Genomic DNA, 14,030 nt, shown 5'->3' with positions numbered 1-14,030 from the left:
CTAGAACAGGTAGAATTCCAGAATATCCAGATGGCAACCTAGAACAGGTAGAATTCCAGAATATCCAGATAGCAACCTAGAACAGGTAGAATTCCAGAATATCCAGATGGCAACCTAGAACAGGTAGAATTCCAGAATATCCAGATAGCAACGTAGAATTCCAGAATGTCCAGATAGCAACCTAGACCAAGTTTGAGAGCATTCAGAAGGAAGACCAAGATACACTCAATACAGATGATGACCAAAATGGCACAGGACATCCATTCAAACACCAACTGAAGCATGTATCAACGTCATGTGACGTCCCTGTGGTTCTTATGTCACCTTTATGTAGTACTTATAAATACTTTCTTTCTGAAATGAGGGCCTTGTGAAATTCATTAGGATTGCTAATAGTCTACCCTTCGTGCCCCTGTTATCTTGTTGGAGCTGAACAAGCTCAGAGAGACAGAGAAAGCAGGGCACAGTGGTTAAGTCATCTATGTAGTGCTTATGAATGCATTATAACACCTTTGTGAAGTGTATTCTTTCCCCTGTGCTCCTGTAGGACAGTGGTATTCAAACTTCTTCAGCGGGGATCACATTATTTCCACCAGAATTTCTGGGGACCCCATTCTTTTCAGTCTTGTGACCTCACCCCAAATATTGACACAACCTTAAAATCGGTACATTTACATTTTTACATCAACAAATAACCTTAAATACATTAAATTTTCATCTCTTATCAAAATCAAAATAAACCAATAAATAAATGTTCTCATTAAAATAAATTCAAATTATCTTTCTCAAAAACGTTTTTGTATATTGTCCCATACAATAGTCTGTATTCTTTATTTTTTGCTCCCGCATATGTTTGTTTTTTTGGCGACCCCACTGCAGTTCCATGACTTTGAATACAGCTGCTGTATGAGCTGAGAGAGACATAGGGAAGCTCTCTAGCTGTTAAGTCATGTTTATGTAGTGCTTGTGAATGCGTTTATAACTCCTTATTAACTTCTTTCTCCATGTGATCGTGTAGGAGTTGAATGAGCTGAGAGAGACTGAGGGAGGCACTATGCTCACAGCCACCTCCTCAGAGCTGGAGGGAATCAACAAACGCATCAAAGATACACTGGCACGCTCAGAGGGTAGGTCACACACACACACACACACACACACATAGAAAGAATGGAGCTCACATGAAGTATTGTTTTGGTCTCTCTTGAACAGTAGTACATTATTTGACCTGAATTGATGGAAACCTACACACAATCAACAATATCAATAACGGTACAATTGCTACATCTTCAAAGTGCCAACATTTTTTAAATAGTATCTGTCCCTATTCCTCCCCCAGACCTGGACGTGTTGATCGACAAGGCGGAGATTGAGGTCAAGGATCACGCCAAGAGCATGGACCGCTGGAAGAATGTAGAGAAGGAACAGAACGACGCCATCAACCATGACACCAAGGAGCTGGAGAAGATGACCAACCGACAGGTCTGCCTTTTGAATCTTCTAGCTATATTAGAATTCAGTGTTTCCATTATTTTGGCAGTTATCTGTAGATTGGGGGTAAGGCCCTGTGATAGACTAGCATTCTGCCAAGTGGGTGTACAGAAACAGGAGATGAGCTGTTGAGCTGTTCTGGCTCGCACAAACCAAGGCTACTTACTGTACTTTATTAGGATGCCCATTGGCTGACGCCATGACGACCGCTAATCTTCCTGGGGTCCATACACATGACTAAAAATACATTACGGACATAAGACTTGACAATGTACATTGAAAGGAGACTGTAGTAGACATTGCAAACATTTGATAAGCAGACATTGAACAGGTTAAAATACCTGACGGGTAACACATTTAACATTCAAGCATTGTCTTTTAATGTGTTCAGATCAGTGTTATTGATCCTGGTGTTGTCTCTGTGATCATTGCTGATGCTGTGGTAATAAAGGACTGTTGCTACTACTATACTACTAAGGCCATAATGCTACTGTTACTACTCCTACTACAGGGCATGCTGCTGAAGAAGAAAGAGGAATGTATGAAGAAGATCAGGGAGCTGGGGTCCTTACCACAGGAGGCCTTCGAGAAGTACCAGACCCTCACTCTCAAACAGGTGAATACACTCACTCACTCACTCACTCTCTTGGGATAAACACACACACACTCTCTCTCTTTTTTTAGGGATAAACATACACACACTCTCTCTCTAGGAATAAACATACACACACTCTCTCTCTCTCTCTCTAGGAATAAACATACACACACTCTCTCTCTAGAAATAAACATACACACACTCTCTCTCTCTCTCTCTCTAGGAATAAACATACACACACTCTCTCTAGGAATAAACACACACACACACTCTCTCTCTCTCTCTCTCTAGGAATACACATACACTCTCTCTCTCTCTAGGAATAAACACACACGGACACACTCTCTAGGGATAAACCTAAAAAAATAAAAAACGTACACATGCTTAACAAACACTACACACGTACACATGCTAAACAAACACACATGCTATAGGTAAACACATTCTCTCTCTGGGCTCCCTGTCCTGTCTTTGATTAGCAGCCAAAGCCCAACAGTCACAACGACAATCATCTCAGAAAGCCTCCTCATCGCTCGACCGAGGGGCCAGGGCCTGGTCACACACACACGGCTGAGACACCGCCCACCCACTCACACACTTATGAAAGCAGCAGCAGTCACCTCACTGTGACTCAGACACCTAGTTTGCCGGCTCCCGCCGCCAGACGCCCCTGGGCACCTCCGTGTGTGTCAAGTGGGCTGCCGGCTCGTCTCTCATAAGTGTGTGTGTGGGTGTGTTTCTCCTTGACAAGACTAGAAATATCCCATACTTCGTGATGATGAACGTTAGCTTCCTTAATCTTTCTCCCCAAGACATTGAGTCTTGATTAGCCGTCCAGGTCAGATAGTGGATTCTAATACAGAAGTGGATGAAGCCAAAGGATAATAATATACCTCTTATACAGCTTATCTCTGTGATAGGTCTCTTGACTTGACATAGAAACTGAAGAATATTAATCATTTTTTGAGTGTTTTGAAGGAATACGTGTCAGTTGGGATTATGGTTATTTCAACTCCTCATACTCCTCTTCAAGTGATGATTATTAGAAATATCATTTTAGGCACTTTACCATCAAGAGCTTTTCACTTGAAATTCAACTAACGTGTATGTCTATAATACAGCATGCATAGTAACGTGTTACCTTGCCGCTTCATCCAAATGTTCCTCCCCACAAGTGGTTCTGTAAACTGAAGTCGTGCAACACAGAGCTGAAGAAGTACAGCCACGTGAACAAGACGTTTTTAATGTTACCCTAACGCTCTTTCGCCCTCTTCTCCCTCCCTCTGTAGCTGTTCCGGAAGCTAGAGCAGTGCAACACAGAGCTGAAGAAGTACAGCCATGTAAACAAGACGTTTTTAATGTTACCCTAACGCTCTTTCGCCCTCTTCTCCCTCCCTCTGTAGCTGTTCCGGAAGCTAGAGCAGTGCAACACAGAGCTGAAGAAGTACAGCCATGTAAACAAGACGTTTTTAATGTTACCCTAACGCTCTTTCGCCCTCTTCTCTCTCCCTCTGTAGCTGGTCCGGAAGCTAGAGCAGTGCAACACAGAGCTGAAGAAGTACAGCCATGTAAACAAGACGTTTTTAATGTTACCCTAACGCTCTTTCGCCCTCTTCTCCCTCCCTCTGTAGCTGTTCCGGAAGCTAGAGCAGTGCAACACAGAGCTGAAGAAGTACAGCCATGTAAACAAGACGTTTTTAATGTTACCCTAACGCTCTTTCGCCCTCTTCTCCCTCCCTCTGTAGCTGTTCCGGAAGCTAGAGCAGTGCAACACAGAGCTGAAGAAGTACAGCCATGTAAACAAGACGTTTTTAATGTTACCCTAACGCTCTTTCGCCGTCTTCTCCCTCCCTCTGTAGCTGTTCCGGAAGCTAGAGCAGTGCAACACAGAGCTGAAGAAGTACAGCCATGTAAACAAGACGTTTTTAATGTTACCCTAACGCTCTTTCGCCCTCTTCTCCCTCCCTCTGTAGCTGTTCCGGAAGCTAGAGCAGTGCAACACAGAGCTGAAGAAGTACAGCCATGTAAACAAGACGTTTTTAATGTTACCCTAACGCTCTTTCGCCCTCTTCTCCCTCCCTCTGTAGCTGTTCCGGAAGCTAGAGCAGTGCAACACAGAGCTGAAGAAGTACAGCCATGTAAACAAGACGTTTTTAATGTTACCCTAACGCTCTTTCGCCCTCTTCTCCCTCCCTCTGTAGCTGTTCCGGAAGCTAGAGCAGTGCAACACAGAGCTGAAGAAGTACAGCCATGTAAACAAGACGTTTTTAATGTTACCCTAACGCTCTTTCGCCCTCTTCTCCCTCCCTCTGTAGCTGTTCCGGAAGCTAGAGCAGTGCAACACAGAGCTGAAGAAGTACAGCCATGTAAACAAGACGTTTTTAATGTTACCCTAACGCTCTTTCGCCCTCTTCTCCCTCCCTCTGTAGCTGTTCCGGAAGCTAGAGCAGTGCAACACAGAGCTGAAGAAGTACAGCCATGTAAACAAGACGTTTTTAATGTTACCCTAACGCTCTTTCGCCCTCTTCTCCCTCCCTCTGTAGCTGTTCCGGAAGCTAGAGCAGTGCAACACAGAGCTGAAGAAGTACAGCCATGTAAACAAGACGTTTTTAATGTTACCCTAACGCTCTTTCGCCCTCTTCTCCCTCCCTCTGTAGCTGTTCCGGAAGCTAGAGCAGTGCAACACAGAGCTGAAGAAGTACAGCCATGTAAACAAGACGTTTTTAATGTTACCCTAACGCTCTTTCGCCCTCTTCTCCCTCCCTCTGTAGCTGTTCCGGAAGCTACAGCAGTGCAACACAGAGCTGAAGAAGTACAGCCATGTAAACAAGACGTTTTTAATGTTACCCTAACGCTCTTTCGCCCTCTTCTCCCTCCCTCTGTAGCTGTTCCGGAAGCTAGAGCAGTGCAACACAGAGCTGAAGAAGTACAGCCATGTAAACAAGACGTTTTTAATGTTACCCTAACGCTCTTTCGCCCTCTTCTCCCTCCCTCTGTAGCTGTTCCGGAAGCTAGAGCAGTGCAACACAGAGCTGAAGAAGTACAGCCATGTAAACAAGACATTTTTAATGTTACCCTAACGCTCTTTCGCCCTCTTCTCCCTCCCTCTGTAGCTGTTCCGGAAGCTAGAGCAGTGCAACACAGAGCTGAAGAAGTACAGCCATGTAAACAAGACGTTTTTAATGTTACCCTAACGCTCTTTCGCCCTCTTCTCCCTCCCTCTGTAGCTGTTCCGGAAGCTAGAGCAGTGCAACACAGAGCTGAAGAAGTACAGCCATGTAAACAAGACGTTTTTAATGTTACCCTAACGCTCTTTCGCCCTCTTCTCCCTCCCTCTGTAGCTGTTCCGGAAGCTAGAGCAGTGCAACACAGAGCTGAAGAAGTACAGCCATGTAAACAAGACGTTTTTAATGTTACCCTAACGCTCTTTCGCCCTCTTCTCCCTCCCTCTGTAGCTGTTCCGGAAGCTAGAGCAGTGCAACACAGAGCTGAAGAAGTACAGCAATGTAAACAAGACGTTTTTAATGTTACCCTAACGCTCTTTCGCCCTCTTCTCCCTCCCTCTGTAGCTGTTCCGGAAGCTAGAGCAGTGCAACACAGAGCTGAAGAAGTACAGCCATGTAAACAAGACGTTTTTAATGTTACCCTAACGCTCTTTCGCCCTCTTCTCCCTCCCTCTGTAGCTGTTCCGGAAGCTAGAGCAGTGCAACACAGAGCTGAAGAAGTACAGCCATGTAAACAAGACGTTTTTAATGTTACCCTAACGCTCTTTCGCCCTCTTCTCCCTCCCTCTGTAGCTGTTCCGGAAGCTAGAGCAGTGCAACACAGAGCTGAAGAAGTACAGCCATGTAAACAAGACGTTTTTAATGTTACCCTAACGCTCTTTCGCCCTCTTCTCCCTCCCTCTGTAGCTGTTCCGGAAGCTAGAGCAGTGCAACACAGAGCTGAAGAAGTACAGCCATGTAAACAAGACGTTTTTAATGTTACCCTAACGCTCTTTCGCCCTCTTCTCCCTCCCTCTGTAGCTGTTCCGGAAGCTAGAGCAGTGCAACACAGAGCTGAAGAAGTACAGCAATGTAAACAAGACGTTTTTAATGTTACCCTAACGCTCTTTCGCCCTCTTCTCCCTCCCTCTGTAGCTGTTCCGGAAGCTAGAGCAGTGCAACACAGAGCTGAAGAAGTACAGCCATGTAAACAAGACGTTTTTAATGTTACCCTAACGCTCTTTCGCCCTCTTCTCCCTCCCTCTGTAGCTGTTCCGGAAGCTAGAGCAGTGCAACACAGAGCTGAAGAAGTACAGCCATGTAAACAAGACGTTTTTAATGTTACCCTAACGCTCTTTCGCCCTCTTCTCCCTCCCTCTGTAGCTGTTCCGGAAGCTAGAGCAGTGCAACACAGAGCTGAAGAAGTACAGCCATGTAAACAAGACGTTTTTAATGTTACCCTAACGCTCTTTCGCCCTCTTCTCCCTCCCTCTGTAGCTGTTCCGGAAGCTAGAGCAGTGCAACACAGAGCTGAAGAAGTACAGCCATGTAAACAAGACGTTTTTATTGTTACCCTAACGCTCTTTCGCCCTCTTCTCCCTCCCTCTGTAGCTGTTCCGGAAGCTAGAGCAGTGCAACACAGAGCTGAAGAAGTACAGCCATGTAAACAAGAAGGCCCTGGACCAGTTTGTCAACTTCTCTGAGCAGAAGGAGAAGCTGATCAAGCGTCAGGACGAGCTGGAGCGAGGACACAAGTCCATCATGGAGCTCATGAACGTCCTGGAGCTCAGGAAGTACGAGGCCATCCAGCTCACATTCAAACAGGTACGTTGTCCTCAACTTCACTCTTTTAACAAGTACCTAACCTCTTCATTAGGGGAAAGAGGTACGCTTCATCCCTTGAATCAAAACCTCAATCAAGTCTCAAATTGGTACGCTTTCAACCTGATTTAGGTCTCAGATAGACCGTGACTCTGAATTTGGCCTTCTGCACATACACCTGTACCCCTGAGCAGGGCGGCAGGTAGCTTAGTGGTTAAGAGCGTTGTGCCAGTAACTGAAAGGTCGCTGGTTCTAATCCCCGAGCCGACTAGGTGAAAAAAATTATGTCGATGTGCCCTTGAGCAAGGCACTTAACCCTAATTGCTCCTGTAAGTCGCTCTGGATAAGAGCGTCTGCTAAATGACGTAAATGTAATGTAAATGTCTCAATCAGATAGACTTCAACTCCCCCCCGAATAAGTCATTATCCTTCAACAGGAGAAATGTTCATGATTTAAACCATATGAAACTCAAGACCCCAAATGTAGGACACGGTTGTTGAGTTCTGTCAGCATGAGTTCAATCAAGCACATTCCCATTGCTGGATTGATTATAGTAGTTTTTACTTATAAGCGCTTTTCATTTTACAGTAATAATCTACGTTCCAAAGTGAATAACCATATCATGACTAATTTCCTCTCCTCAGGTGTCTAAGAACTTCAGTGAGGTTTTCCAGAAGCTGGTTCCGGGGGGCAAGGCCACCCTGGTGATGAAAAAGGGTGACATGGAGGGGGGTCAGTCCCAGGATGAGGGGGAGGGGGGCACTGACAGCGAGAAGGGCTCAGGCTCTCAGAGCAGTGTGCCCTCTGTAGACCAGTTCACCGGAGTCGGCATCAGGGTAAGAGTGTTTGTGCGGGTGTGTGTGTTTGTTTGAGAGCGAACACGAGAACCACGAGAGAGATTTGTGATAAATAGTGAAAATGTCATATGTACTCCGAAGAGCTTTTTGATAATTTTTTAGTTGTTGCCTCTTTTACACAGAAAGTAATCAAACACCAGAATGGGCAAGAAATTATGAGTTTCATTATTGAGTGTATCACATCATCCTAGTTTGCTGTTGCTCATGTCATTTTTTTCTTCCTAATTAAAAAAAAAGTTCATGTTCTATCATATTTCCAGGTTCATGTAGAACAGGGATGGCAACCCTTTCCTATTTTTTATTTTTTTTAGGAACTCAGTTGGGATCTTAACTTAATGTTGGAAGTTAGAATAGTAGAATACACAAGTTGCAATTTCGAAATGTGGTTAGGCATCATCTGTTTGCGCGCAATACCCTATATCTCCGTGGCATCACCCTATACCTCCGTGGCATCACCCTATACCTCCGTGGCATCACCCTATACCTCCGTGACATCACCCTATACCTCCGTGGCATCACCCTATACCTCAGTGGCACCACCCTATACCTCAGTGGCACCACCCTATACCTCAGTGGCACCACCCTATACCTCAGTGGCACCACCCTATACCTCAGTGGCACCACCCTATACCTCAGTGGCACCACCCTATACCTCAGTGGCACCACCCTATACCTCCGTGGCATCACCCTATACCTCCGTGGCACCACCCTATACCTCAGTGGCACCACCCTATACCTCAGTGGCATCACCCTATACCTCAGTGGCATCACCCTATACCTCAGTGGCATCACCCTATACCTCAGTGGCATCACCCTATACCTCAGTGGCACCACCCTATACCTCCGTGGCATCACCCTATACCTCCGTGGCACCACCCTATACCTCAGTGGCATCACCCTATACCTCTGTGGCATCACCCTATACCTCTGTGGCATCACCCTATACCTCAGTGGCATCACCCTATACCTCAGTGGCACCACCCTATAAATCAGTTGCATCACCCCGTACCCCAGTAGCATCACCCCGTACCTCAGTGGCATCACCTTCATGTGTGCAAGACTAGTTGAGATGGACGTTGCTCAAGGAGAGAGAGAGAGTTGGACATTGCAGCACTTCGCCATTGTATTAGTTGGGATTTGGTTAAATCGCAGTGGATCGAATCATGTGAATCAAAATAATAATTTGTGAATCGCGAACATTTAATTTTACGACAAATATTTGATTCCACCTTTCTTTTGAATTATATGGCTTCAAAACGTGTTTTGTTGATACTTTCAGTTGATTTGGGCCTCCAATGTTTGGGACATTGCAACTCAATAGTTTATAGTCTGCGTGTAAAATAAACACTTCTAAGATAAATATGACTAAACTCGAAAAGGTACATTTCCTGAAAAATATTTGTGGGCTTGCCATTTGATCTTTGGTATATTGAATGAGCAAATTATTTTAAAAGGCATAAAATGTATTTGGTTGTAATGTTGCAATATTTTACATCAAGGGTGGTCAACCATCCTCCAGGAGAGCTAATGGGTGTTCAGGCTTTTATTCCTGTCCCCCGCTTAACAAACCACCATTTTAGAAATGAGCAGCTCAACCGGACCTTGATAAACTGGCTCAGATGGGTTTGAGCAGGGCTGGATCAAAAGCCTGCACATCCAGTAGCTCTCCAGACTGAGGGTTGACCATGTGTTTTATACAGTTGCCTAACAGGTATTCTGCTTGTGGGGGGTTAAGTGCCTTGCACAACAACAGGAGATGGTACATGAGATCAGAGAGCAGCCTCCCAGTGTCGATACCACATTACTTTTTTATACATACAGTGGGGAAAAAAAGTATTTAGTCAGCCACCAATTTTGCAAGTTCTCCCACTTAAAAAGATGAGAGAGGCCTGTAATTTTCATCATAGGTACACGTCAACTATGACAGACAAATTGAGGAAAAAAAATCCAGAAAATCCCATTGTAGGATTTTTAATGAATTTATTTGCAAATTATGGTGGAAAAAAGTATTTGGTCACCTACAAACAAGCAAGATTTCTGGCTCTCACAGACCTGTAACTTCTTCTTTAAGAGGCTCCTCTGTCCTCCACTCGTTACCTGTATTAATGGCACCTGTTTGAACTTGTAATCAGTATAAAAGACACCTGTCCACAACCTCAAACAGTCACACTCCAAACTCCACAATGGCCAAGACCAAAGAGCTGTCAAAGGACACCAGAAACAAAATTGTAGACCTGCACCAGGCTGGGAAGACTGAATCTGCAATAGGTAAGCAGCTTGGTTTGAAGAAATCAACTGTGGGAGCAATTGTTAGGAAATGGAAGACATACAAGACCACTGATAATCTCCCTCGATCTGGGGCTCCACGCAAGATCTCACCCCGTGGGGTCAAAATGATCACAAGAACGGTGAGCAAAAATCCCAGAACCACACGGGGGGACCTAGTGAATGACCTGCAGAGAGCTGGGACCAAAGTAACAAAGCCTACCATCAGTAACACACTACGCCGCCAGGGACTCAAATCCTGCAGTGCGAGACGTGTCCCCCTGCTTAAGCCAGTACATGTCCAGGCCCGTCTGAAGTGCATTTGGATGATCCAGAAGAGGATTGGGAGAATGTCATACGGTCAGATGAAACCAAAATATAACTTTTTGGTAAAAACTCAACTCGTCAAGTTTGGAGGACAAAGAATGCTGAGTTGCATCCAAAGAACACCATACCTACTGTGAAGCATGGGGTTGGAAACATCATGCTTTGGGGCTGTTTTTCTGCAAAGGGACCAGGACGACTAATCCGTGTAAAGGAAAGAATGAATGGGGCCATGTATCGTGAGATTTTGAGTGAAATCCTCCTTCCATCAGCAAGGGCATTGAAGATGAAACGTGGCTGGGTCTTTCAGCATGACAATGATCCCAAACACACCGCCCGGGCAACGAAGGAGTGGCTTCGTAAGAAGCATTTCAAGGTCCTGGAGTGGTCTAGCCAGTCTCCAGATCTCAACCCCATAGAAAATCTTTGGAGGGAGTTGAAAGTCTGTGTTGCCCAGCGACAGCCCCAAAACATCACTGCTCTAGAGGAGATCTGCATGGAGGAATGGGCCAAAATACCAGCAACAGTGTGTGAAAACCTTGTGAAGACTTACAGAAAACGTTTGACCTGTGTCATTGCCAACAAAGGGTATATAACAAAGTATTGAGAAACTTTTGTTATTGACCAAATACTTATTTTCCACCATCATATGCCAATAAATTCATAAAAAATCCTACAATGTGATTTTCTGGATTTTTTTTTCTCATTTTGTCTGTCATAGTTGACGTGTACCTATGATGAAAATTACAGGCCTCTCTCATCTTTTTAAGTGGGAGAACTTGCACAATTGGTGGCTGACTAAATACTTTTTTTCCCCACTGTACATAGAGACGACGCCAATTGTTGGTCATGGAAATTTTGTTAAAAGTCATGAAATTCGATCTGTCAAAATTCCACTGGAAAACCTCCCTGGTCTTTGTGGTTGAATCTGTGTTTGAAATTCACTGCTCGACTGCGGGACCTTACAGATAATTGTATGTGTGGGGTACAGAGATGAGGTAGTCATTCAAAAATCATGTTAAATGCTATTATTGCACACACAGTGAGTCCATGCAACTTGTTGTGACTTTTAAGCACATTTTTACTCCTTAACTTATTTTTAGGCTTGCCATAACAAAGGGGTTGAATACTTATTGACTCAAGACATTTCAGCTTTTCATTTTTTATTAATTTGTAAAAAAATCATTCCACTTTGACATCATGGTGTATTGTGTGTAGGCCAGTGATACAAAATCTCAATTGATTCCGTTTTTAAATTCAGGGGGAAAAGTCAAGGGGTGTGAATACTTTCTGAAGGCACTCTGTGTATATACTTTTCAATAATATTCCACATTTGTTTCTCTCCTCTTGCCCCCTCCAGGTGTCGTTCACGGGGAAGCAGGGGGAGATGAGGGAGATGCAGCAGCTCTCTGGAGGTCAGAAGTCCCTGGTGGCCCTGGCCCTCATCTTCGCCATCCAGAAGTGTGACCCCGCTCCTTTCTACCTGTTTGACGAGATTGACCAGGCCCTGGACGCACAGCACAGGAAGGCTGTCTCAGGTAATAACACCACTAGTATCAAATCAATATTTTCGATTTTAAAAGCATATTTTATACAACACAACCACTCACAGACGGCCTCCCTTGGATAAGAAGAGATGGGATAATGAAGAATTCCAGAATTTTTCTGACTTGAATAAGTGTGTTGAATTTACAGCTTTCTGTCTTGATTTTCAATGTTCGTCCAGCCACAACCCTTGTCTGGCTACCCAAACTCCTTGCTCCGGCCAAATGCTACGCCACGCCCATAGACGTTAGTTTATTCTCCGCAATGAGTCTGGATCTGAGTACCTCCCAACGATTTCTAGAACGCAAACACATTCTAATCGTTCTGATTGGTCCCAGAAACCGATGGGTTGGGCCAGAGCCAGAACACACGTGGGCAAAGCAACAATTTGAACATTCGTCATTGGCTTTGATAGTCTGATTGGTTAGAAATGATCCAATCACTGATGACTTTGTTTTGTACAACACCCATCATTTTGATGTCACCACAAACGACTTCTATGATGGCAGTCTGACTGAAGTATGTAGCGCAGTGGAAGAATTCAGTTTGAGTTGTCAGACAACCACAACCCTTCAACAAGCATGAAGAAATGTAAGCATTTATAACATATCTATAAATCTCTTATCAGTGTGTAATGTGTGTTCCAGATATGATTGTAGAGCTGGCGGGCCATGCCCAGTTTATCACCACTACATTCAGACCTGAGCTTCTGGAGTCAGCTGACAAGTTCTACGGAGTCAAGTTCAGAAACAAGGTGAAGTTCCTTAAAAGTTTATACGTTGGTCCACATCGGTATGAATGCGTGGGTACTGGTTACTCACTCACTGGCTAGTTTTAGACTTGTTTAATACCCTCTGGCATTCAGAGATGTGAAAAATATGTTTCATAAGATGATTGACTCAGTGGAACTCAGACACAGGCTCACTGTGTGTGTGTGTGTGTGTTTCCAGGTGAGTCACATTGACGTGATCTCGGCAGAGCAGGCAAAAGACTTTGTGGAGGACGACACTACCCATGGTTAAGAAGAATCAACTCTTCATCATCCTCCTCTTCCTCACCCACCTCTGTAGTGCACTGCCTAACACTGAGCCTTCAGTCCTCTCCACTCCGACAGAACTCAACCAGAACCATAGAATTAGAACACATTCATTGGAATCTATTCTAATTCTACCGTCAGAACTCTTGTCAGAACTCCCAAGTCTGTCATCTAGGGCTTAGTAGCTGCACCACTGTTCCCTTCTCTATGACATTGTTATGATGACATCCATCGTCTTCTTCTCTCAGAGGAGCGGCCGAGGAGGGAAATAAGAGTCCATTGAGTTTTTTCTGGTCTGTATTTTATTTTTATCAACGTTTTCAGGTGGGGGTTTTTTGCAAGTCATGTTGATGTTTGAGATGAGGGTTGATTTTCAGTGCTGGCGCAGCCTTTGACCTCATTGTATTTAATGGAAAATTGAGAACTTTTGAGATTCAAATGCATGTTCTTTTTTTATTTGAAACTGTTGGTATGTGCTGTGCAGATGTTGTGCTGATGATTTTCCCATAAATTGACAGAAATAGTTCTGCTGAGGATAGTCAGTCATTTTGAATCTCAAACTGTGAGGTATAGTGACAGACAGAGAAATAATAATTTTTAAATAACCAGTTTGTCAGAATATTCTTCCATGTTTAAGATATGTGACATATTATCCCCTTTTTGTACTTATAATAAAACATTAACTTGTTGTATCGTCGTTACCAGAAAAATGGTTTGAAATATTCGGAACATTTTTATTCTTTATTTTTGTTAACAGTGTCTTGGCATTCCCTGTTGTAGGTCATGCTCTTGTAACCAGTTAGTTCTACACTGACTGCAGCATGTAAACTTGTTTTTCTCTCCCTGTTACTCTATTAGAAAACAATAAAAATTAAATGTATAAATCTTACGCTTAAATCGTATAGATCTTTCGTAGGATCATGAAGTCAACTAGAAAACGAACATTTCCTGAAGAAAGTTGTGTGCATTTGTAGTGAAGTAAGTTGTAGTGTGACATGTGATCTGTGTAGCATTATACCACTGGGTGGCGCTAGGTCACAATCTTTTCACCTCCTGAACCATACATCTGTCTGGTAACTACATGGACCACGAAATAAGATGAAGTTACACCACG

The 14,030-nt window shown here is 44.0% G+C and overlaps 1 protein-coding gene across 2 annotated transcripts in view; it reads left to right on the top strand.

Moving 5' to 3' along the window:
- LOC311115268 (structural maintenance of chromosomes protein 3) overlaps window positions 1–13,805 on the top strand; it is a 30,630-nt gene extending 16,825 nt beyond the window's left edge. The window contains exons 23-30 of one of the 2 annotated variants that reach the window (XM_084190462.1): window positions 1,019–1,127; window positions 1,337–1,479; window positions 2,000–2,104; window positions 6,679–6,891; window positions 7,534–7,725; window positions 11,696–11,873; window positions 12,528–12,634; window positions 12,831–13,805. In XM_084190462.1, the coding sequence (XP_084046588.1) occupies window positions 1,019–1,127; window positions 1,337–1,479; window positions 2,000–2,104; window positions 6,679–6,891; window positions 7,534–7,725; window positions 11,696–11,873; window positions 12,528–12,634; window positions 12,831–12,902 (1,119 nt within the window). In that variant the 3' untranslated portion in view covers window positions 12,903–13,805. Of the gene's footprint in view, window positions 1–1,018; window positions 1,128–1,336; window positions 1,480–1,999; window positions 2,105–3,372; window positions 3,530–6,678; window positions 6,892–7,533; window positions 7,726–11,695; window positions 11,874–12,527; window positions 12,635–12,830 lie in introns of those variants that run through there. The other variant, XM_084190463.1, reaches the window with a different exon arrangement.
- The last annotated feature ends 225 nt before the right edge of the window (window positions 13,806–14,030 follow it).

The sequence above is a fragment of the Coregonus lavaretus genome (assembly GCF_964263955.1).
Source record: "Coregonus lavaretus genome assembly, contig: HAP1_SCAFFOLD_913, whole genome shotgun sequence".
Lineage (NCBI taxonomy): Eukaryota > Metazoa > Chordata > Actinopteri > Salmoniformes > Salmonidae > Coregonus > Coregonus lavaretus.
The sequence above is the reverse complement of the archived record's forward strand: the minus strand, read 5'-3'. Positions and strand labels throughout refer to the sequence as shown.